At 42.6% G+C, this 25147-nt stretch overlaps 1 protein-coding gene across 2 annotated transcripts in view; it reads left to right on the top strand.

The window, feature by feature from the left end:
* The window catches only part of PTPRA (protein tyrosine phosphatase receptor type A), a 184361-nt gene that overhangs the window by 118111 nt on the left and 41103 nt on the right, over positions 1–25147 (top strand). Inside the window, exons 4-7 of one of the 2 annotated variants that reach the window (XM_082858009.1) lie at positions 3190–3216; positions 17014–17098; positions 18290–18363; positions 18578–18714. In XM_082858009.1, the coding sequence (XP_082714135.1) occupies positions 3190–3216; positions 17014–17098; positions 18290–18363; positions 18578–18714 (323 nt within the window). The remainder of the gene's footprint in view (positions 1–3189; positions 3217–17013; positions 17099–18289; positions 18364–18577; positions 18715–25147) is intronic. The other variant, XM_082858010.1, reaches the window with a different exon arrangement.

The raw sequence follows: 25147 nt of genomic DNA, 5'->3' as shown, positions 1-25147 counted from the left end.
TCTTGATTGTTTTTCTCCATAAGTGTTATAATCAACTTGTATAGCTGGAAAAAAGTTTTTATAGATCATGTTAAGTTTATAGATTAACAGGGACAATTGATATTTTTAATTCTTCCTATCCAAGAATGCTGCATATTCCATTTGCTGAAGTCTTTTATTTTGTATTTCTTGGAAGTGTTTTAAAATTTTCACCGCTCGTGTTGCACGTGCTTTGTTCAGCTTATTTCTACATATTTCAAAGGTTTTTCTTTTTGTTTTGTTTTTTGTTAGTATAGGTGGAATATGGTATCTTCTAATTGGTTGCTGTTGGGGCTATGAAACCTATTTTTTTAAATCGAGATACAATTGACATATAATACTGTTTTAGTTTTAGCTGTACAACATAAGGCCATTGATTTTTGTACATACAATATATTTTATACTGATCATCTTAATTAATTTCCTTTGTGTTTGACATAATTTTCTTCAATTATCATAAGTTTTCAAATCATCTCATCTGCAAATATCTCTTTTTATTATTATTATTATTATTTTTTTTTTTTTCTTTTGCGGTACACGGGCCTCTCACTGTTGTGGCCTCTCCCGCCGCGGAGCACAGGCTCCGGATGCACAGGGTCAGTGGCCATGGCTCACAGGCCCAGCCGCTCCGCGGCATGTGGAATCTTCCCGGACCAGGGCACGAACCCACGTCCCCTGCATCGGCAGGCGGACTCTCAACCACTGTGCCACCAAGGAAGCCTGAAATATGTCTTTTTAAATTTCCAAATATTTAGATCTCTTACCTTCTGTTTAAATGAATTGGTGAATACCTCTAGAACAAAGTTAGGAAATAATAGTAAAAGTAGATAGCCTTGTTTTGTACTTGATTCTAAGGAGGATGATCTCAGTCGTTTTTCATTAAACATGGTGTTGACTCTTGCATTGAGATAAACATATTTATCGTGTTCAGGATTTATTGACTCATTCCTGTTTTAAAGAGTATTTATGTCAAGAAGCAGTGTTAAATTTTGCCAGTTGCCAGCTGAGCATCATTGAGCAAGATCTGTATGGGTCTTTTTCTTTTTTTTATCATATGCTTCAGTGAATCATATTAATTGATTTTCTAATTTTGAACTATTTACATTCCAGCAAAAATAGCTCCACTTGGTCTTATATTTTTCTTGAATAACTGTTGCAATTTATTTGATATTATTTTATTTCGAATTTTTTCACTGATATTTCTGAGTTGTTTCTTTTTTTGTTAAAGATTTAATTTTTAATTTATATTTGGCTGCGTTGGGTCTTTGTTGCTGTACTTGGGCTTTCTCTAGTTATGGAGAGCAGGGGCTCCTCTTCGTTGCGGTGCACGGGCTTCTCCTCGTGGCGGCTTCTCTTGATGCAGAGCACAGGCTCTAGGTGTGCGAGCTTCAGTAGTTGTGGCATGTGGGCTATAGAGCGCAGGCTCAGTAGTTGTGGCGCGCGGGCTTAGTTGCTCCACGTCATGCAGGATCTTCCCGAACCAGGGATCGAACCCGTGTCCCCTGCATTGGCAGGTGGATTCTTATCCACTGTACCACCAGGGAAGTCCCTGTAAGTTATTTCTAAATGAGATTGGTATATGTGTTTCCTTTGTATGTATGCTATTTTTGATAAGTTTTGTTTGTCAGTGTTTTGTTTTGCTTCATAGAAAGAATTGAAGTTTACCTAGAAAATTTTGCATTTCATTTAGATTTTCAAAATTATTCAAATAGATTTGAGGAAAAGTCATCCCTTAGGGTTAATTTCTTACATAGCTGTGACTATTTCTTATTTTATATATTTAAGTCCTTTTTCCTGTTTAGGTTGACTAACCATTTATCTGTTTCATGGTTTGTTGCTTTTTTCTTCTAAAGAACCTGCTATTGTATATTTATTAGTTCTGTCATTTTTCAGTTATTTCATTAATTTCTTTTATTCTTATTTTTTCTGCTTTTCTTAGATTTATTTTGTGCTTTTTCTATCTTCCTGGATTGAATGCTTCATTTGCTTATTTTTATTCTTAATTAATATGTATTTAATGCTATGAATTTTTTATAAGCACAGCCTTAGGCGTATCCTATAAGTGTTCCTGTAGGTAGTTATATTAGTTAGGGAGTGGTCTAAGCTACTCTGACAAAGATATACTGAAATTCATTGACCACTTAAGTCACTTAAGACACAGATGTGTCTTTCTCTCCCCTTTCACATTCCAGAAGTAGACAGGGGGGCTTTACCTCATCAGAGACCAAATTCCTTTTTTCTTGTGCCTCTGGCATCCTGACAGTTGCCCTCATCTGCTTGGTCAAGAGATGGCTCTCATCACTGGGTTCTGGTTCCAGCCCCCGGGAAGGAGCAACAGAGGAAATAGTTGCAAACAATTTCTTTTCCAAAGCGTGTGACCCAGAAGTTACTCTCATTGGTTTTGTTCACATCCCATTGACTGGAATTCTTCATATGATTACACCTAGAGTCTCAGAAATGTAGTCTCTAAATGGACAGGTTTGTGCTCAGCTAAAAGTGGGGGATGTTCTGTACTAAAGGCAAGAAGAGGAAGAGACTGATATTGGGGGAGTGTCAGTAGATTCTGCCACAAGTGTGATTTGTTATTTGTTTAGGCATTTTGCAGTTCGGTTTTGATTTTAATTTTCAAGTGTTTTCTTACTTTGTTAATTTCTAGTTTTATTGCATCATGATAAAAGAATATTGTCTGTACTATTTCTACTACGAGGAATTTATAGGGGCTTGTGGATATTTCATAAGCCTTTGAAAAGGTTTTCTCTGTTAGTATACAGAGTTTGGTCTATGCCATTTAGATTTTATTATCTATTATCATTTAAGGTCTTTTATATTTTTAACTAAAATTTTGCCCTGTTGCATTTTAATGGCTTAAAAAGACATAAAGACCTCAAGTACTATTGTGTTTATATTTCTCTTGGCATTCTTGTATTTTTTATGAATGTTGACGCTGCATTGTTTTTGTACTCAGGGAGAAGGACAAACCATCGATAAAAGTTTAGTGAATCTGTGCAGTCTTATTTCCCAGTTGTTGGAGGGTGCCTCATTGTAGCTCCAGCATATACAAAGGGAAAAGTATCCATATTCCTAGAGCTTATTTTGTTTTACATTAGATTGAATAATAATGTTTGTTTTTAATCTGAGTGAATGTTTCTATTTTTTTTACTTATTACACAGGTAATTCTGACTCCAAGGACAGAAGAGGTGAGCCATTCACCTTATGTTTCTTGTCCTTTTTACAGTGTACAATATTTGTTGCATTTCCTCTGCTCAGTCTGTGGTAACCTTGTGCATCTCTGACTGTTACTTGTTTATTTTTCCTTAAGTTGTTTCCATATTAACCTCATGGAGAAGAGTAACAAATAAGTATTCATTACGTTTTTAAATGTAGATGTTGTTTTTTCCCCTAGTCTATAAAATGTTGACCTCTTGTCACTTTATATGGATTTTATGGATTTTCAGCCCTCTGGTGTAACGTCCCTATGACTGGAGATGTTATGTCAGTGGTCTAAGCAGGACTGCAGAATCCCTGTTCACCAGAGAATAGAATACATGGGGACTCTTGTAGAAGTGGCATATTTCTCTTAGGACAACAGTAAGGCTACCATCAAAGAGCGTAAGATAGATTATCCAATGGTCTAAGAAATGATCATTGCATTTGAATTTGGAAAATGTTAATCTGCGAGGCAATTTTTCTCATCTTGATTTCCTATTTTATCAAATCAGGCTTGTGTTTTGTTTTCTTTTTTTCTGATTCCATTATTTAAACATGCACAATTTTTCCTGCATAAGTAATGGAACACTTGAAGGCTTATGAAGTCCCATTAAGTAGGGAGCATTTGAATCAGAAAAGTACGTACTCTGTACAGCAACTATAATTTAAGAAAGGAAAGAAAAGTAGATACTCTAACCCAAAGTGTTGCCCATCTGCCACTGTGTTTGGTGAGGAACAGTGAGGTGTTATCACACTGTGTACAGATTTCCCTTGATTTTCCAGCTCTCGCTTTCTTAAACTCAGGAACTGGATTTGATTAATGTAGTGCCCTTGCTATTCACTTTCACTTACCAGATTCTCACTATCAAATGTAGAACCTAATAGATTTATGTTGCAATAGATACTTATATTTGCTCCCTAAAACGGCTCTTTTAACCAATCTTATAATAAAATCCGAAGTCAAAGTGGTAGGCTTCAAAATTAAACATAAGATCTCTGATTCCTTCCTCTACTTAGTGTGTATTTTCTTACTCTTCAGCCTTTTTCTTGCCCCAGATATTATCCCTGTTTTACCTAGCTGACTAATATAGATGTGAGTAGTTTCAGTATTATGATTAAAAAGAAATAAATTACCTTAATTATCTAGATTATTGCTAATTGTGACATACTAATATAATAAATCTTTTTAAGTTTAAAAAATAATTTTGTATAATTGCCTTTGACCAAACAGGAAAATGAAGAGTCATACATAGTCTCAGCCCCATATGTTATGATGATTTTACCAGAGCAAATCCTTAGAAGTATTGCTATAAATTTTGATATCACATTCTAATTTTAAAGCCAAGTGCTTTTTGAGAAATGAGGCTATTGTTTTGAAACATTTGCATTATAATGGGTTTGCTAAGCAAATGATGTCTTATGCAGATGATTAAGGGTTTAAATTTTTATGCATTGGCCTTTGATATGCTTTTTTTTTTTTTTTGCGGTATGCGGGCCTCTCACTGTTGTGGCCTCTCCCTTTGTGGAGCACAGGCTCCGGACGCGCAGGCTCAGTGGCCATTGGCTCACGGGCCCAGCTGCTCCGCGGCATGTGGGATCTTCCCGGACCGGGGCATGAACCCGCGTCCCCTGCATCGGCAGGCGGACTCTCAACCACTGCGCCACCAAGGAAGCCCCTTTGATATGCTTTTGAACAGCAATAGCTGGTGTTTTAATTGCCAGCCCATATAAGCATAAAAAAGAGAGGACGGGAGGCAAGCAACTTTGCTTCTTTTCTTTCAAAGTTGAAGAAACTACTTATTTTCTCATGTGTATTATTTTTTAAATGTATTCCAAGTTATTTTGGTAGAGCCAGCCTTTTCCCAATTTTGAAAAATATAAATCATATAAGATTTACCATTTTAACCGCACAGTTCAGTGGCATTAAGTACATTTACATTGTTGTGCAATCATCACCACCATCTGTCTCCAGAATTTTTCATTTTATTTTTTTAATATCATCCCAGACTAAAACTCTGTAACCCATTGAACAATAACTCCTCATTTCTCCTTCTCCCAGCCCCTGGTAACCACTAATCTACTTTCTGTCTCTGTAAATTTGTCTGTTCTGTGTACCTCATTTAAATGGAGTCATACAGTATTTGTTCTTTTGTAACCAGCTTTTCTTTTAAAACATTTTCACTGGTGTTAATTTGGATGATTTGTGTACTATATAGTAATGTATTAAATCCAGTTCTGGCATTATCTACCAAGTACCTCTTCACCATGAAGTCAGTGGTCATGAGTATACTTTCCAGTTGTTATTTAGTCTTTGCTAGTTTTAAATCTCAGTTTCATTAGTTTTGTTCTAGGGGAAACAGACTCTGAGATAAAGATTCTCATGCAGCCCCTGTGAGACAGTGATGGCAGTAGTATTGGGTAGAGGGAGGAAATGAGATACCATGGGGTCAGAGTAGAGGCAGCAAAAGCATTAGTATACGTGGTTAAAACATGGGCTCTGGGGCTTCCCTGGTGGTGCAGTGGTTGAGGGTCCGCCTGCCGATGCAGGGGACATGGGTTCGTGCCCCGGTCCGGGAGAATCCTGCGTGCCGCGGAGCGGCTGGGCCCGTGGGCCGTGGCCACTGAGCCTGTGCGTCAGGAGCCTGTGCTCCGCAACAGGAGAGGCTACAGCAGTGAGAGGCCCACGTACCGCAAAAAAAAAAATAAATAAAATAAAGGGCTCTGGAGCTAGACCACCTGAGTTTGTGTGTTGACTCTCTACCACTTAACCGGCAGGGTGGGGTAGGTACTTAACTCCTGTGCCTCCTTTTGCCATTGGCAAAATAGGATGGGAACAGAATTTCCTTCATAGGGTTGTTGTGAGGAATGAACTAACGTTGAACTAGTGCTTGGCCTACTGCTGGGTCAGCATATAGCAGTTGCTCAGCAACTCTTACCACCACCACCACTCTGTTACTATTACTGTTAATCAGATGGGAGCCTAAGGGGATCAGGAATCTCAGCCAGCCAGTCAGAATTTGTGGAAACAAGGGTGCGCTATAAGGCAGGGTCACACTGCAGTTTACTACCACAACTGTAGACATCAGCTTATCCTCTGCCCTGTACCTTTTAAACAAAGTTCTGCATAAACCTGTCTCATCTTACTTTTTATTTTAATAGTTTTTTAACTTAGGGTTTTCACATGAAGACTTTATAACTGATATTTGTTAAATAGCAAGAATACAGGATAAAACTAGTCTAACCATACTTTACATTATTTTAGATGTAATCATTTCTATAACTGGGTTTTTTCAAAAAATCTGGACTAGTACCCTGTTAGTATTTGTGAAGGAGTCCTTGAGCTACAGAGTTCTAGAACCAGGCAGGGTAAACATTCTGTTGCACCCCAGAGGCTCCTTAAAGTTTCTCAGCTCTCAAATCAGATCACCTGCTCCCCCTGGGTTTCTCTTTCAATACTTTGCTAGAGTTGAAGTCTAGAAGGGGGTTGGCATTCTTGTTAGAGAGGTATTTTGGGGGCTTCCCTTGTTGCACAGTGGTTAAGAATCCTCCTGCCAATGCAGGGGACACAGGTTCAAGCTCTGGTCCAGGAAGATCCCACATGCCGCGTAGCAACTAAGCCCGTGCACCACAACTAGTGAGCCTGTGCTCTAGAACCCGCAGGCCACGACTACTGAGCCCACGTGCTGCAACTACTGAAGCCCGCGTGCCTAGAGCCCGTGCTCTCCAACAAGAGAAGCCACCGCAATGAGAAGCCCATGTACCACAACGAAGAGTAGCCCCGGCTCATCGCAACTAGAGAAAGCCTGTGTGCAGCAGCGAAGATCCAACACAGCCAAAACATAAAAATAAATAATTTTTTTTTAAAAAATAGGTATTTTGGGATTATCACAGCAAGTGACATTATTAAGTGAACTTCATTTATGATGGCTTTCCCTAAGCACCTTTAATAATATATTCATTCAGCACCTATGAGGTGCTGAGGATTCTAGAAAGAAAAAAAAAGTTCCCTGTCTGATGGAAGAAACGTGTGAACACCAAGAATCAGAGCCCACTCAACTACATGCTATTGGATATATACCATACAAAGTGCTATGAGAGGAGCTTAAAAGGCTCACTATACCTGGGGAGTGGGAAGGAGGCATGAAGGTGAATTTTGGGCAGTTTAATATAGTAACTGAGGGGGCTTCCCTGGTGGCGCAGTGGTTGAGAGTCCGCCTGCCGATGCAGGGGACACGGGTTCGTGCCCCAGTCCGGGAAGATCCCACATGCCGTGGAGCGGCTAGGCCCGTGAGCCATGGCCGCTGAGCCTGCGCGTCCAGAGCCTGTGCTCCTCAATGGGAGAGGCCACAACAGTGAGAGGCCCGCGTACCGCAAAAAAAAAAAAATAGATATATATATATAAGGAAAATGAGGATGCACGAGACAGGGTAAAAGCAAGGAGACGTGAAAGAGCCAGTCATGTGTTTGAGGAGCTGTGCATGGTTGACGTGCATGAAGTGGGAAGTGGTCAGAGGTAGCCTCAACAGCAGTACATTGAGCTCAGGGTGTCTCCTGGTGATGTTAAGGAAGGAAGTGACATGGTCAGATATTTGTTTTAGAAAGATAACTCCAGAGGCCCTAGGGAAGATGGATGGGCAATAGAAATTAAGGTTTCCAAATGGTAATTTGTCCCAAGACAACAGTGATTGGGTTCATCCCAGATGTTTGGGCACTTGAGGCAACTTTTGATGACTTTTGCTGTTTTTAGAGCACTTAACAACCTATAAGAAGCACTTAAAACAACTTTGCCTTTGAGTGTTGATAAATATTTCTACCAAAAAGTGTGAAGACGACAAAAAAAATGGGCCTTAGAAGTGAGGCTAGAGGAGTATGGCTTTTACTTCACTGATTTTTTTTTTTTTTTTTTGGCTGCACTGGGTCTTCATTGCTATGCGCGGGCTTTCTCTAGTTGCGACAAGCAGCCGTTGCGGTGTGCGGGCTTCTCATTGCGGTGGCTTCTCTTGTTGCAGAGCATGGGCTCTAGGTGCACGGGCTTCAGTAGTTGCAGCACACGGGCTCAGTAGTTGTGGCACACAGGCCCTAGAGCATGCGGGCTTCAGTAGTTGCGGCGCATGGGCTCAGTAGTTGCGGTGTGTGGGCTCTAGGGCACGTGAGCTTTAGTAGTTGTGGTGCATGGGCTTAGTTGCTCCGTGGCATGTGGGATCTTCCTGGACCAGGGATGGAACCCGTGTCCCCTGCATTGGCAGGCAGATTCTTTATTTTTTTTATTTTTATTTTTTTGCGGTATGCGGGCCTCTCACTGTTGTGGCCTCTCCCGTTGCGGAGCACAGGCTCTGGACGCGCAGGCTCAGCGGCCATGGCTCACGGGCCTAGCCCGGACCGGGGCATGAACCCATGTCCCGTGCATCGGCAGGTGGACTCTCAACCACTGTGCCACCAGGGAAGCCCCAGCAGGCGGATTCTTAACCACTGTGCCACCAAGGAAGTCCCTTCACTGAGTATTTTTGCGGTTGACCAACGTGTGTCTTAAGTCCTTGAGTGATTCACCTGTCTACATGTGAGCCCTTAAAATAACATGACCCTTTGTTTTCTTGGAAAGGGGATATAAGCAAATAGACAAGTCTTGTCCCAGAACACCATTTTAGTATTTTTAAAATGCTGTCCTCTGGTCTGAGTCTAGGGAGTGAACTTCTGGTAGAATGGGTGGTTGGGGAGTGGGGCGTAGGGGTGGGAGTAGCAGGGAATGGACCACTGTTCCTGCCTTGCCTGCATCATGCAAGGCCACATCTCCAGAGGGCCCAGATCAGGACAAGGCTAAGCACAATGATATGATGAGTCCGTCCATTTTGGGAGGAGCCCTAGGAGGGTGACTGGATTCTGAGCCTGTCTCCAAGTCTGAGATTTGACACAGGGAGCTGTAAATTCTCTCCTACTTTATTAATAGATCTGAGTCTCCTTCCCTCACACAGGCCTGGGAACATCTTTACTATCTGTATTGTCTTTAACTGTATTAAGAACATGGGTGTAATTCAGATGTCAAGAGGTAAAATCTGACTTTTATGATAGAGGACTCTTCTGGCCTGAAAGCTTGGGAGAGTTAAAATGTTTTTCCGACCAACCGACCAACCAACCAACTCATAGAGAAAGAGATCAGATTTATGGTCACCAGAGGCAGGGGGTAGCAGTAGGGGGAATTGGATAAAGGCAGTCAGAAGATACAAACCTCCAGTTATAAGATAAATAAGTACTAAGGATGTAATGAACAACATGATAAACATAATTAACACTGCTGTATGTTAAATACGAAAGTTGTTAAGAGTAAATCGTAAGAGTTATCATCACAAGAGAAAAAATTTTTCTATTTAATTTTGTATCTGTATCAGATCACGGATGTTCACTAAATTTATTTTGATAATCATTTCATGATGTATGTAAGTCAGATCATCATACTATATACCTTAAACTTTCTGTTTCTGTGAATTTCACTGCTCTGGGTACCTCATATAAATGGAATCATACAGTGTTTGTCTTTTTGTGACTGGCTTATTCACTTAGTATAATGTCTTCAAGGTTCATCCTTATATTGTAGCATATGTTTCCTTCCTTTTTAAGACTAAAAATATTTCATTGTACACGTATACCACATTTTGCTTATCCATGCATCTGTCAAAGGACATTTGGTTGCTTCTGCATTTTAGCTGTTGTGACTAAACCCATGTTTAGTTATGAAAATGTATATTCTTTTGGGCATATACCCAGAAGTAGAATTGCTGGATCATATGATAATTCTATTTTTAATTTTTTGTGGAACCGCCATACTGTTTTCCACAGCAGCTACACCATTTTACATTTCCACCAACAGTGCACAGGGTTCCAATTTCTCCACATCCTGGCCAGCATCTGTTATTTTCTGGGACTTTTTTTTTCCTGATAGGTATGAGATTGCTCCTCATTTTATAGTGGCTTTTTTTTTAATCGATGCAGGGTCCTCTTGCATAAATTGGAGTATATTTTTAAAGATTTATTCTATTTCTTATACTGCCTCTGCTGTCGTTGGTATTTGTGAAGGTCTCCTGTAGGGCTCTGGTTGAGCTTTGCTCTGGAGCACTGAGTTGATTGGAATGTACTCACAGTAGGTGTCCCTTCAGGAAGACAAACAGGAACATATCCTAAACTAGGGGTTCAGTCATTGTTTAGGAAGTTGGACACAGTTATCCTCTAGGCGGAACTGCCTTTCTTTTCCCCTCCTTTGTGTCTTGTGGCCTAGAATTACCTCAGGTACCACTCTTGTTCTTCCTCTGTCTTTAGGGCCCACCCAGGAAACCCTCTGTGGACCTAGTGTGGCAGTCATGAGCATCCTCTCTGGATGCCAATTTTAACCAAAGCAAAACAAGCATTTATGAGACTATCAGGAATACTTAAACAGTAACTGAATATTAGAATATTAGATTATATCAAGGAATTAGTGTTGCTTTTTTTGGGGTGGGGGGCAGCTGTTGGGTCTTTGTTGCTGCACAGGGGCTTTCTCTAGTTGCCGGTAGCAGGGGCTACAGTGTTGCTTTTTAAATAAGGTAAAGGTATTGTGATTATGTTAAGAATCCTTATCTCTTAGTGCCACATACTGAAGTAAATACAGTTGAAATGATATGTCTCAGATTTGCCTTAATATAATCCAGTGGTTCTCAGCTCAGGGTGATTCCCCCCCCAAGAAGACATTTGGCAACGTCTGAAGGTGATTTTGGTCATCACAGTTAAGGGTTTGCTACTGGCATCTAGTAGCTAGAGACCAGAGATGATGTTAAACATCCTACAGTGCACACGAGAGCCCCCCACAGCAGAGAATTATCTATCCCAAAATGTTATTAGTGTGTGGCTGAGAAACCCAACCCTGGTATAGATGAAAACACTGGCATCTGGTAATATTGTCAAAGTGAAATGGTCTGTGCATAGGGATTTACTGTAGTGTTCTTTTACTCCTGGGTAAGTTTGAAAGTTTTCCATAATAACAAGTTAAAAAATGTATATGCAGCTTATATTTTTTATATATATTTTTTAGTAAAGAAGCCATCAGCACACCCCCACTCTGTATAGAATGCTGTTTTTCAAACTGAGCCCAGATGAGACACCACAGCTTGTTGCTCATCCTGTGGGTGTACGGACTGCGTTGGCAAGCCTTTGGTTAAATACCCTACTACCCCAAGACCTACTTTCATCCCCAGTCCTGGTTTGATGCTGAACTTGAGGTGTTTCTAGGCTCAGATTGATGGAACTAGTACTTACCTTTTAACTTGGAGGCTCTTCAGCTGTGATTGATCTCTTCAGCAGTCCAATCCCATCTGCTTTGTTGTCCACAAATCCCTCAAAGTTTCTGGTCTGCTGATGCCACTCTTTGCTGCCTTCCAGATGTGCTTTTTTTTTTTTAAGATTTTTTTCTTTTTTAATAAATTTATTTATTTTTGGCTACATTGGGTCTTCATTGCTGCATGAGGGCTTTCTCTAGTTGCAGCAAGCAGGGGCTACTCTTCATTGTGGTGCGGTGGCTTCTCTTGTTGCGGAGCATAGGCTCTAGGTGCACGGGCTTCAATAGCTGTGGCACGTGGGCTCAGTAGTTGTGGCTCGTGGGCTCTAGAGCTCAGACTCACTAGTTGTGGTGCACAGGCTTAGTTGCTCCACGACATGTGGGATCTTCCCAGACCAGGGCTCGAACCTGTGTCCCCTGCATTGGCAGGCGGATTCTTAACCACCGTGCCACCAGGGAAACCCCAGATGCAATTTTTATTTCATTCGTATTTTTATGTTTCTTCTATCATTTCAGTGTCCTTTTGGGAAGAGAAAGAAATAAAATTATGGATTCAGCCCCCTGTCTTGAGCCAGATGTCTCTAATTACCTTCTTTTTTTTTTTTCCTTCGGTACACAGGCCTCTCACTGCTGTGGCCTCTCCCGTTGTGGAGCACAGGCTCCAGACACATAGGCCCAGCGGCCATGGCTCACGGGCCCAGCCGCTCCGCGGCATGCGGAATCCTCCCAGACCGGGGCACGAACCCATGTCCCCTGCATCGGCAGGCGGACTCTCAACCACTGCGCCAGCAGGGAAGCCCTAATTACCTTCTTTTAATACCTGGTATACAGCCTTCTGTGAGTGGCATTGAACAAAGACATATTTAGTGATAAATCATTAATTATTTTATTCATTCACTCAGTGTAGTCCATCCAGTATTTGTTTAGTGCCCACTGTGTGTGAAATTCTGTGCTAGGTGTTAGGTATATGGTGAGAAGCAAAGCAGGTATATAATCCTTGCCTTTGTGGAATTTATGGTGTAAAGGAAGGACACTCATAATCAGCTATACTCAAATAAATATATAATTACGAAGTGTGAGGGTATTATCAAGAGAAATAACAGAGTGCTCTGTGAGACTAATAAAAAACAATAATAGCTAACACTGACTGTGAACATAATGTGTGCAAGTTACTGTGCCAAGAGCTTTACATGGATGATCTCATTTAATCTTTAGAATAACTGATTTTACAAATAAGGAAACTAAGGCTTACCTAATTTAATGTTAAGTCAGAAAAGACCTCTCTGGTAAAAGTAACACTTGAAATGAGAACTGGATAACTAGGAGTTAGCCAGGCAAAGAACAGAGGGAGGCTATATACAGCAGAAGGAATAACATGTTCAAAGGCCCAAGGAAAGAGTGAACCCAGCATGGAAGGATGCCAGTGGCTCAAGTTCAGTGAGCAAGGAAAGAGTGGGAGGAGATAGAGAAAGCAGGGGCTAAATGGGGGAGGTTGTTATTGGCCAGGGTAAGGATATTAGATTTCATTCTAAAGGCTTGGGAAACCATTGAAAGGTTTTTACATTAAGAGGGGAACGTGATCTGATTTGCTTTCTTCGAGATCACTCTCCCTGCTTTCTGGAAAATGGACTGGCAGGGGATAGCAGCTTACCGTGATTCAGTTGAGAGAGGACAGAGATTTAGACTAGAGTGATGGCAACAGAGTAGAAAAAAGGCAGACAAATTTGAGGTGTTGGTTTTAGTGCTACAACATTACTTGCAGCTGGGTTGGATATAGAAGCTAAGCATGGGGAAGAAACTAAGGGGATTTCCACATTTCTTGCTTGAGCAACAGGGTGGATGGGTGGCAGTACTAGCTACTGAATCACCAGTGAGGGAAATTTTTTTAGACCCAGGAAGTTTGCATTGCCTGTGAAATTTAAAGTAGAGGTGACATTATAGTTTCAGAAGAGTTCGAAGAGAGGTCTGACCAAGCAGTGCAAATGTGGGAATTGCTAGCATATCACTTGAGCTTCCAGCCTGATCTGATCGACTAGATAGCATATAGAGAAGAGCGCCAAGAACAGAGCCCTGAGGAAATCAGACATTTAGAGATCTGTGTTAGAAGAGCAACAACTGACAAGGGAAAATAATTTGAAGGAGACAAGACATAAAATCAGAAGAGTGCTTTGTTGTAGAAACCAAGAGAGGAAAGTTCTTCAAAGAGGAGGGAGGGACTTCCCTGGTGGTGCAGTGGTTAAGAATCTGCCTGCCAGTGCAGGGGACATGGGTTCGAGACCTGGTCCAGGAAGATCCCACATGCTGCGGAGCAGCTAAGCCCGTCTGCCACAACTAGTGAGCCTGCGCTCTAGAGCCCGCGAGCCACAACTGCTGAGCCCGCCTGCCACAGCTGCTGAAGCCCGTGCACCTAAAGCCCGTGCTTTACAACAAGAGAAGCCACAGCAATGAGAAGCCCATGCACTGCAACGAAGAGTAGCCCCCGCTCGCCGCAGCTAGAGAAGGCCTGCGCGCACCAGCGAAGACCCAACGCAGCCAAAAATAAATAAATTTTTTAAAAAGAGAGGAGGGCGTAGTCAGCCCGTTTGAATGCTCATTTTAGTATGAGATCCACATACCAGGGTATGTTTGAAAATTGCCATCAACAAAGAAGCATTGTATAATATCTCCCATCTCTTTAAAAACAAACTTTCTACCCCACTTCTCCCTCCAGCTGCTGCTTTTCTCTGAATCTCTTTACGATAAAAGTCCTCACCTCAAATAAGGGGTCAGTATCTCACTGTCTCTTCTTTCCATCTTTATTTCACTTCATTTGGTCTTTCTCAACAGCTGCTTAACTGAAACCATTCTTGAGAAGGTCACCAATAACTGCCCTCTTGTCAAATCCAATTTCACATCTCTGTTTTCATCCTACTGAATCTGTTGATTGAGTATTTGATTGAGTTGACTACTCCCTCCTTCTTGAAAAACTCTCTTCTTGGCTTGCATGACATCACATTCTGCTGGATTACCTCCTACCTCATGACTGCTGCTTATGAGTCAGTTTAACTAGCTGATCTTTTAAAAGAATGTAAATCCATTTATATCTCTCTCCTATTCAAACCCTTCCAGTCACATAGTGTTTCTCATCACATTCAGAACTGAATCCACACTCATTACCATGGCCTGCAAAGCCCTAAGTCTTCTGGCTTCTGCCCACATCTCCAGCCACATCTTGTATGAAAACTGATCTTTGTGCTATTTCTTGAACCCACCAAATTCCTGAGGGCTCTTATGCTTTGCTGTTCCCTGTGCCTAGAAAGCTCTTTGCACAGATCTTTTTGTGGTTCACTTATTCACATTATTTAGACCACTCTAAGTAATGGCTCAGTATAACCACTTCAGACCTTCCCAAACTACTCTAACATAGCCAACCAATTCCCCCTCCCCAAAACCCATCACTCTCTATCCCTTTACCCTTCTTTTCTTCATATGTCTTGCCCCTGTCTGAAATTGTTTATGAACAATTTTCTCCCACTTCCCCCAGAATGTCAGCTGTCTGTCACTTGTCTGTTTAATCAATTCTCTATTCCCAGTGTCTGGAACAGTGCCTGGCATACAGTTGCTGGTCCATAAATTTTTTTTTTTTTTTTTTTTTTTGCGGTTCACAGGCCTCTCACTGTTGTGGCCTCTCTCATTGCGGAGGACAGGCTCCGGACGCGCAGGCTCAGTGGCCATGGCTCACGGGCCCAGCCGCTCTGCAGCATGTGGGATCTTCCCAGACTGGGGCACGAACCCGTGTCCCCTGCATCGGCAGGCGGACTCTCAACCACTGCACCACCAGGGAAGCCCCATAAATTTTTTTGTAAATTTATTTATTTTTGGCTGCATTGGGTCTCCATTGCTGCTCATGGGCTTTCTCTAGTTGCGGGGGCTGCTCTTGTTGCAGAGCACAGGCTCTAGGCACGCGGGCTTCAGTAGTTGTGGTGCGTGAGCTCAATAGTTGTGGCTCGCGGGCTCTAGAGCACAGGCTCAGTAGTTGTGGCACACGGGCCTAGTCGCTCTGAGGCATGTGGGATCTTCCCGGACCAGAGATCGAACCCATGTCCCCTGTACCAGCAGGCGGATTCTCAATCTCTGTGCCAACAGGAAAGTCCCCATAAATATTTTTTGAATGAATGCTGCTAAGAAGTTGAATTAGATGAGGATGGGAATGTTTCCATTGGATTTGACAATATACCATTTGTTGGTGTCCTTGATGAGCAATTTAAATGGCTCACTGAGGGTAGGAGTCAGAGCAAAATAGATTAAGGAGTACCCAGAGGTAAGGGGTTGGAGAAAACAACTGTTAAATAAGACAACCGTTGTGAGAAGTTAACTGTGAAGAGAGACACGGGGCTGGCTGTTTGTGGTTGGAGGAGGGTAAATGAGGTCAGGAAGACAGGTCTTTGAGGTGACAGTAATAGATATAATACAGAACATATGTGACAGGATTGACCTTTACATGGGGGGATCTGCTAAAGAGGATGAAAAGTGGTGCTGCTAGGAAAGATGGAAAAAGGAGAAGATAGTTACAAATTCAGGCTGGTTGTGTATTTCGTGATGGGGGCTTGAGAGTGCAGGAAGAGGATGAGGTGGCACCTGGTCAGCTGCCATGAGGTTCAGTGTCGGGTGGAAAGGAACCCAGGCCCTATGGAATGGAGGGCAGAGTTGCTGTATCTCCAAGCCAGATGTCGCTGTAGTTGGGGTCCCGGTAAAAGGTAGCTGTGGAAAGAGGGAGAAAAGAGTACCCAGCGTTTTTTGACACTGGGTACTTAAGGATCTAATAATGTGTCCTTGCTTTAATCAGGAACAGTATTCTCTGTGCCAGGAAACCATTTGGATTTATGATAGGAAAATTGTCATTTTTCCTTTCTCTCCCATCTTCCTCTAGATGGAGCACACTGAGCCTGGGAGAAAGTACATTGTTGGCCCTGCACACCCAGCTTGCAATTAGGAATGATGAATACTCTATGAAATATTTGAGTATTTCTTATGTGCTGAGCACTGATTTTGTTTTAGGCTCTATAGCAATGAAAGAAACAGTCTCTACCTTCAAAGAGCTTTCATTGTAATGCAGGGAGACACAAAATAAACATATGTATGATAAGTCAGAGATGGGGTGGGCATGTCACCCTGGGCTCTTACCCTACTGTACCCTCCTCTTCACCCAATAGCCCTGGGCTGGCAGTGGAAGGTGTCTCTTTTCTCTCTCTCTCTCTCTCTCTCTCTCTCTCTCTCTCTCTCTCTCTCTCTCTCTCTCTCTCTCTCTCTCTCTCTCTCTCCCCCCCCCCTCCCTCTCCCTCTCCCTGCCACCCCCCTCCTTCTCTCCCTCTCTCCCTCTCCATGCCCAGCCATCTACATAAGCATTTGGAGGAGCCCTTCTTCCTCATTTGGGTATTTCCCTGAGCAGCCAACTTGAGCCCTCCATTACATACAATGATAATAACATGTTTTGTTCTCTTGATTTCAGATGAGACGCCAATTATTGCAGTGATGGTGGCCCTGTCCTCTCTGCTAGTGATCGTGTTTATTATCATAGTTTTGTACATGTTAAGGTGAGCGTGCTAATGCTTCTGCATTCTCTTGGACTCTGTTTCAATACCCCAGGGTCTCAATAAGCCCACACAGTCCAGAAGACAGTAGGATAAAGACAGTGAATGGGATAGAGGGGAATGACTCATGGTAGCACTCCTAAGATTAAAATTCTGCTTAGAAATGTTTTAAAGTTTTACATAGTCTTCCTTAACACCTAGCCCCTCTCCTTTGCTTCCATCTGTCCCAAGTCCAGTCCCTCAACTCCAGTTCACCCTAAAATCCAGGACCGTGGTTTAGAGGTTGAGGGAAGAAGTCACAGTCTGTTGTTACTAATAGGCGTTTTAAGATCTTCAGATCTAGCCCTATTGAAACAACCCCTGAAAGCACCCCAGTGAAGATTATGTGTTCAGTAAAGGTCTACATTATTTCTAGTTGGGGCTTTGTCCCCAAACCCTTCTAGGGCCCCTGACTCAGGCATGCTGAACTGAACCATGTGAGCTACAGAGTTTCTCTTTCTGACTTTCTTCCAGGGTCTTGTAGGTATTACTCTTCAAACAGGTACCAAAGCCAGGAAGGGAAACCCAAGGGAGGGAAAAAGAAGGTGCATTTGTTCTCCTCCTGCTGAAGTCTCCACCCTGACTAATTGGGTTTAACTCTACCCTTATTTTTGGCTTAAGCTACTCTGGGCTCCCTCTCTTCTTCTGCAGGGATAAAGAGAGGGAAACCTTGTACACCCCTACAGTTTGTTGTGTGTCTCCACCTTTCTGCAGGAGACTTGTGGCCAGACCTGTGCCAACCCAGTCTGAAGCTCTGGGCTTCTCCCTGGTTACACCAGGGAAGTACCAGGATTTTTGTTTGATACTCTTATCTCCCCCCACTGTATTCTACCCACACATCCTACTTCCACCTGGTGTGGCTATGATCTGCAGCTAATCCTGGAACTGGAGCTGCACAGAGGAGCCATTCAAGCCAGAACATACTGTGGGGTTCTCTGGGTTGGATTCTAGTGTGCTGAGGGTGAGCAAGAGCACAATGAGGTGCTCAGTCACCACTGGAGCTGCTTCCGTGTGTGCAGAACCTGTCTCTAAAAGAGCCTGTTTTTTGGTAAAGGATATTTTAAAAGGCTGAATCAGTAAGTGAAGCTACAAAGCCAATGATTGGTCTCTCCTGACTCTGTGCATAGTGTTTCACTATGAACATTTTCTCATTAGGTTTAAGAAATACAAGCAAGCTGGGAGCCACTCCAATTCGTTCCGCTTATCCAATGGCCGTACTGAGGATGTGGGTAAGACACCCCTAAATTACATGGGGAACCTTCACAGAGAAGAAAAATCAAGAAAATAGGAGTTTCCCCATCCTGAAAGGAAAGGAAAAAAGAGACTTGAAAGCAGCCCTAGTTTTTGGATGCCTGACCAATGAGATAGAACCCCTAATTTAGTGTCCAGAGAAGGGCTGTGTCCCCAGGGCACCTGACCAACCTTCCCCCTTATGCACTGCAGAACCCCAGAGCGTACCACTTCTGGCCAGGTCCCCAAGCACCAACAGGAAGTATCCGCCCCTGCCCGTGGACAAGCTGGAAGAGGAGATTAACCGGAGAATGGCTGATGACAATAAGCTCTTCAGAGAGGAATTCAACGTGAGTTCTTTGCTGAGGCTGGTGTGTCAGCAGGGAGGAAGGCAGACCTAAGGTCAAACCTTTTGAATCATGGGGTGGAAAACAGGTTTCTAATGGGTTAAGAGGTGAGAAATTTTTTACCAGGTTCATCTGACTCCTTTCCTATGTGACCATGGATAGGAAATGCAAAAAGATTTGCCATACCTCCCTCTTCTACCCATCTATCCATTCATTCATCATTGCATCTGTTACTTTTGTTTAATAAATACTTATCAAGCATCTGATATGTGCAAGGTGCCAGGGATTTGCTGGGGAGCAAAAGCAGATCTAGTCCCTACACTCAGGGAACTTGCTGTGTAAGTTCAAACAGCAATATAGAACATGAAGAACTGGTGCAGAGGCATAGGAACCTATATTAAGAGGTGGCCTTTTAAAGTCTAGAGCCAGGGGTCACAGGGTATCTTAAGTAGACATTAGGAATAGGTCATTGTGGAAAATGAGGACCATGGCAGACTGCAGAGCGCAGGCCTCATCTTCGGTAGTATTTACATTTGCATGTTTTATAACTCTCTCAAGGAAGCAGAACATGTTTGTGAATCTACCAGTTGATTATTCCAGTCCACCAGTTCAGAACTTCCTTTAAAAATGATATTTTAATTGAGACCTAATCATAGGCAAGGGCATTGGGGAAAGGGGGATGGGGAACATTCCAGGCACTGGGAATATCAGGAGCAATCTGTCAGTAGTGAGGGTGGGTGAGGGAAGGGCACATTCAAAAAATAATGAAGGACTGTGAGTGGCTGAAGGGCAGAGACTTAAGGGAGTAGTAAGAGATGAAAATGTAGAAGACTGGGCCAGACTGTAGATCTTGTAGAACGTCATGAGAGAAGTGGGAAGCCACAGACCAACCAGATTTGTAATTTGGAAAAAATGACTCAGACTACTAGTTAGAGAATAGCCCATGGGGAGACCAGGATAGAAGCAGGAAATATAGTTAGGGGCTGCAGCAGTTAAGACCAGAGTCGCTGATAGATTGATGTAAAGTGGTAATGATTAGGGAAAGGGGAATGGATTTAAGGACACAGGAACAGTTCCAGAGTTGGCTAATTCATCAACTTGGGCATTGTTAAACTCTGTCTCCTTCATATCTTTCCACTGAGCCATGTGTCAGTCCTGTCTCTTAGGCTGGCTTTCCTCATGTTGCCAAAATGACTGCCCAGGGAATTCCCTGGTGGTCCAGTGGTTAGGACTTCGTGCTTTCACTGCTGAGGACCCGGGTTCAATCCCTGGTTGGGGTACTAAGATCCCATAAGCCATGCAGTGTGACCCCCCCCCCAAAACATAATGGCTGTCCCAGTTCTAGGCACCACATGGGGGTAAACAAGGTCCAGTGGGAAGAGAATGACTGTTTCTTCCTGTATGTCTCCTTTTATTCGTGAGGAAAACTTTCCCAAAAGCTTCTGGAGACTTCCCTGGTCACATATTCCTTCTTAAACTAGTCATAAGCAAGGGAGAAATAGCCTTACTGCAACTGGCTGAGACCAATCCAGATTATTCCAGTGTCATGTAGAGGATAGGCGGTTAACCCACAGAATGGGAGCTCTAGTAGCAAGGAGGAATGTTTATTGGGTGGGTGGGTTACCACTCATATCTGCTCCGCCTCTGAAGGGCTTGGGGGAGTGGAGAGTGATGTGGTCAGATTTGTACTCTGAGAAAACCACTAGCTACAATGTGGAGAATAGATGGGAGGGAAGCAAGAGGTGAAGCAGAAGACCATTTACCAGGCAAGAGTTAAGGTAATAACTTGGACTCTTTTTTCTGGCTGTTAGAAAAACAACACCATTTAATGCTCATTATTGATTATGAACATTCACCTCATCCCACAGGATAGCACCTCAGCCTCAACACTATAGCTAGGTCTCCAGTAGGCTGTTTTTTAAATATGATGCAGGCTACTTCTGGGTGATGGGTGGTGATGGGTATGTGACCTAGTGGCTGTACTTTTTTCTGTGAAATGAGTTCTTTGTTTAGAGGTGATTCCCTGAGATCCCATGATAAGGCATTCCAGTGAATACCTGGATAGGGGTGGTGTTCCTAAGAGGCATGGTAGGCAAATTCAGATAGGTATTGTGACAGTCAATTGCCGTGGTATCATGGCCACTATGTTCATGGGCTCATTGGGCCAGCACTGGGGTGGTGAGGGAAAGGGCCGACCAACATCTCCTGGGTTCTTGCAGTGAGTGCCATTCAGTGAGCATACACATGGAGCATAAATATTTTCTGTCTTTTTTGTCCCAGTTATCTACTACCCAGGGATCAGCTTAGATCCTAACATCCAGTGAAACGGATGGTGTGATACCTTGCCTGAAGTTCTGTTCACCAGACGGATTTCTCTTTTATACTCATTCAGAGCCATACCTTAAGTAGATTATCCCATAGCAATCTGCTTCCAGAATAAGCTAGCATGTCTCACAGAGCCATTTGTACACTAGGCTGGACTTTTTTCTCCTTTAGTCAACTGTTAATATCATCAGGAAGTTAGATGAATCTATTGAAGGAGTGGGTGTGTGGCACGCGTTCTGTACACATCAGTTTCAGCTGAATTCTGGACATGTCCCAATTTATAGCTTATTGAATCACATAATACTTAGTTTATGACGGGCAGTTGACGTCATATGGATATCTAGTGTCCCATGGTCAGGCTTACAGTCTCTACCAGACCCCAGTGCTAAGCTAGGAACATAATCTTGCTGACAGGATCATGGTCTTGTCCCCAAATCCTAAGGTTTTTCATCATGATTCTCCTGCTCAGCCTGAACCACAGACACTTAGGGCCCCGTAGAATCTACCAGAGCTAATTTCTCTATGGCCTGGATCAGCTAGAGAGCCTTCTCTTTTCAGATCACTCAATAAATGAGTCAGAATAGGACACCAGCATGTGGTATACGCATGCTGTCTCCAAAATCCATAATGACCCAGCAAGCATCACTCCTCCTCTTTGAAGTGGGCGGTGGGGAGGGCGTGGGGGCAAGGAGTGGCAACTTACCCTTTACGTTGGAGGGGATATCCTGACGTGCTGCTGGCTTTTGACTTTCAGAAAACTTGACCAAGGTGGCAGGCCACTATATAGTTGTCAGGGTGATGTCCTGTGAAACAGTGAGACAAAATCCCAATAAACCAGTTCACAGCAGAGAGAGGTCAAGATGATTTATCACTGAAGCTGCTCCTGCCATGAGAAAGGGAAACTGCTTCATGTAGTCCTTGTGCATCATAAAGGAAAAAATAAGCGTACTTGCCTCATTAATAGCAAAATTCCAGGTACCACGGGTTATATTAATCTGTAGGAAATATAACATCTGGAAAAGCAACTGCAAATCTGCAGCTCCACATGGTTCATGTATGACATTATACTGACATTCTTAAAAACTGTCAGCTTATCTGTTTGGTAACTTGCATGGAGAGTAATAGGAAGCATCAGAATAGCTAATATTAGTAGTTATTGAGCACTTGCTTCATGCCATCACTAAACTCACACATCTAAATGGATTATCTCATCATTATCCCACAACTTTTAAGTCTCCTGTAGCACTTAGGAGCTCTGTGACTCATCTAGGGACCTAGCCTTTTGGTAAAGGAAGATGACTGCTCCAGCAGCTTGCATTTGCTCTAGCTACTGGAATGGTATCTATCCAAAGGGTTAGGGGACCAATGTGGTTATTCCTACTCCTTGCTGTAGAATTCCATTCCAGCCATACATTGGGAAAATAGGTAGCTCCTAACATGAGACCACTTCAAGCCAAAAATCCTTCCATCTCCTGGGCTACAAAGGCTCCGTTCAAACTAGCATGAAATTATAGCATTCTGGGTTCCCAGGAATTAGTTATCTGAAGGCCAGAACCCAGTAGACCCCAAAAGATGTATTTGCCTTTACCCAGTGGTTACTGTGGTAAATGCCTGCAGATTCTTAAGGGAAAATGAGGAGAAAGGTTCATGGTATAGGAGTGTTGATGTGCTGTGGCAGTGTTCTTTCTTACATGTGCCCATCATTGAAGGGTTCTAGGTCTGTGAACTGACTCAGGCCTGAGAGTTGGATGAGAAGGAGCCCTTCTCTAGCATGAGAGTCTAGTCAGGCCCCCTCAACTGACCTGAGCTGGCTGCCTCCCATTTCCATTATTGGGAGCTTCACAACAAATTATCCACCTCAGAGAAGTCTGAGCCCTGGTGAACTGTGGCCTCTGAGGCTTTTTTCTTCCCACTAAGATCAAGAATCCCTTTTTGAAGTCAGTTCCTTCTTCTAAAAGATGCGGATGCTTTCCTCACCCATGTACACCCTCTAGTGAGGCATGCATCAAGGACATGATGAAGGTGTCAGTGAGAAGGTTGAGGCTGTTGGATCCCCTGTAACACTGATTTCCTCTACTTTGTGCCAAGGGCTTTCTGGCTTTTCTTTGTTACCTAGCTGAACCCAGCATTCCGTCCAGGTTCCTACTGGCCACCCCACCCCACCCCACCATTAGAACCGTGGCCAGTTTCCTGAGCGGTTACGCTAACTGCAGAAGTTCAGATAACCGTACCATAACTAGAAATCTAGCCGTATTCAAAAATTAGAATTAGACCCCTCCTTGGTCTAACATCCTCAAAATGTATATCAACAGCTATTCCTATGGTTTTTGGTGATCCAACTCAGTGAATTCCTGCAGTTTCTTCTGGGTGTTAGTTCTTTGCTTTTCTACCTTCTTTATGTATTTTACCCTCCAGATCGTGTTATGCTTGCATCCTGATTATCCATGAGCAATGAGAGCTGGGTTGTGAGGCAGTTTTCATCATGAAAGCAGGATGCAGTAGAGAGCACAATAGAGATTTTTAGAAGTTGGCTTTCCCCAACTCCTCTGTTTCCTTTCTGCATCATTTCAATTATCTCACTTTAAAGCCGTGTCTTTCACATGACCAGCCAAGGAAAGATGTGAATTCCATTGGCATTAACATTTAACAACCAGCAAAATTCTGAAACTTTAACTTTTGGTTCAGCAAAATACATATAGCACAGTCATAGAAGGGCCCTGAATTTTGTGCTGTCTTTGGAGATAAGTATTTGATTTTGGAGCTGGGCTTTTTCTTGTTTTACTATCTAGAATTGTCAGAAATAATCCTATTCCTTGGTTTCAGCATTTCTCATGTCCTTTTAATTGGCACTCCCCCTCCCCCAACTCCTTTACCATCAGCTAGAGCATATCCCAGGTGATTGCAATCCAATATGAAGTAACTGTTTTACAGTTGTGAGGTATGAGTGGCTTGCGCTTTCCCATAATGCAAGTTGGTTGACAGTTCCTTTGCCTTCATCTGAACTCGGTAATCAGGTTCACATCACCCGTATTTTCCCCATCAGTATCTCATCTACAACCCCACTCTCTGTTACTAACTGCTAAGTGAGTTAAGGTCTTTTACTTAAAAACAAGAGAAGTCAACTCAAGCAAAGAAGTGGGGAAGCTGGCCGAATCAAAAGATGAGATAGACTACCAGCCTTTGGACAGAGCAGGTCCTATTCTGGTGGGTCTGGGCCCTCTAGGGAAGCCTCTGCTTCTTCCTGGGTTTCAAAATCCTGGAAAAGAGAACTAGTTGGTAGCAAATGTAGGTCAGGTGTGACTGTGCTTGCATCGGTCAGCCCTGGCAGGAAAGAGGAGAGTTAACACATAGGACAAATACACTAATTTGTGTCCACTATCATAGAATAATATTCTTGTAATCATGGGGTGAGGAAGGCCTTTCTAAGCAAAACACAAGATTCAGAAGCTAGAATAGAATAGATTGAAAGATAATAAATATATTAAGATGTTAAGCATCTCTGAAAAATAACACCATAAGGAAGTGGCCAACTGGGAGAAACTATTTGCCACAGGTAGACAGAGAATTTTCCATAATATATAGAGCTTCTCCAAACCTGTGAGAAAAAAGTAAACATTGCAGGAGAAAAATTGGCAGTTCAGAGGTGAAAAACAAATGGTCTATAATCATAGGAAAAGAAGCTCAACTATATTTAGTAATCCGGATATCCAGATTAAAACTAACCATTATTTTGGGCCTGTTAGATTTTAAAATTTTATAAGATTGATATCAGGTATGGGCAGGGGTATGGGGATAAAGAAACTCTTACACACAGGTAGGGGAAGTTTAAATTGATACAGCATTGGAAGGATGATTTGGCAGTATCAACCAAATTTTAAATGCTTATGCTCTCTGACCTAACTTATGGGACTCTATCAGAAAACAAAATATATATTTATACAAGGATGTTCATTGTAGCATTACTTATAATAGCAAAGAAAATAAAGTGGAAAATATTTATCAAATAGCAGAATGGCTAAATAATTTCTTGCATCTATTATGAAATTCTGTACTGTCATTAAAATAAATGTGTTGACATAGAAAAATATGGGAAAAAACATATTCCAGGGGA

The sequence above is a fragment of the Leucopleurus acutus genome (assembly GCF_964270905.1).
Source record: "Leucopleurus acutus genome assembly, chromosome: 16".
Classification (NCBI taxonomy): domain Eukaryota; kingdom Metazoa; phylum Chordata; class Mammalia; order Artiodactyla; family Delphinidae; genus Leucopleurus; species Leucopleurus acutus.
This window is presented reverse-complemented; position numbering and strand designations above follow the sequence as displayed.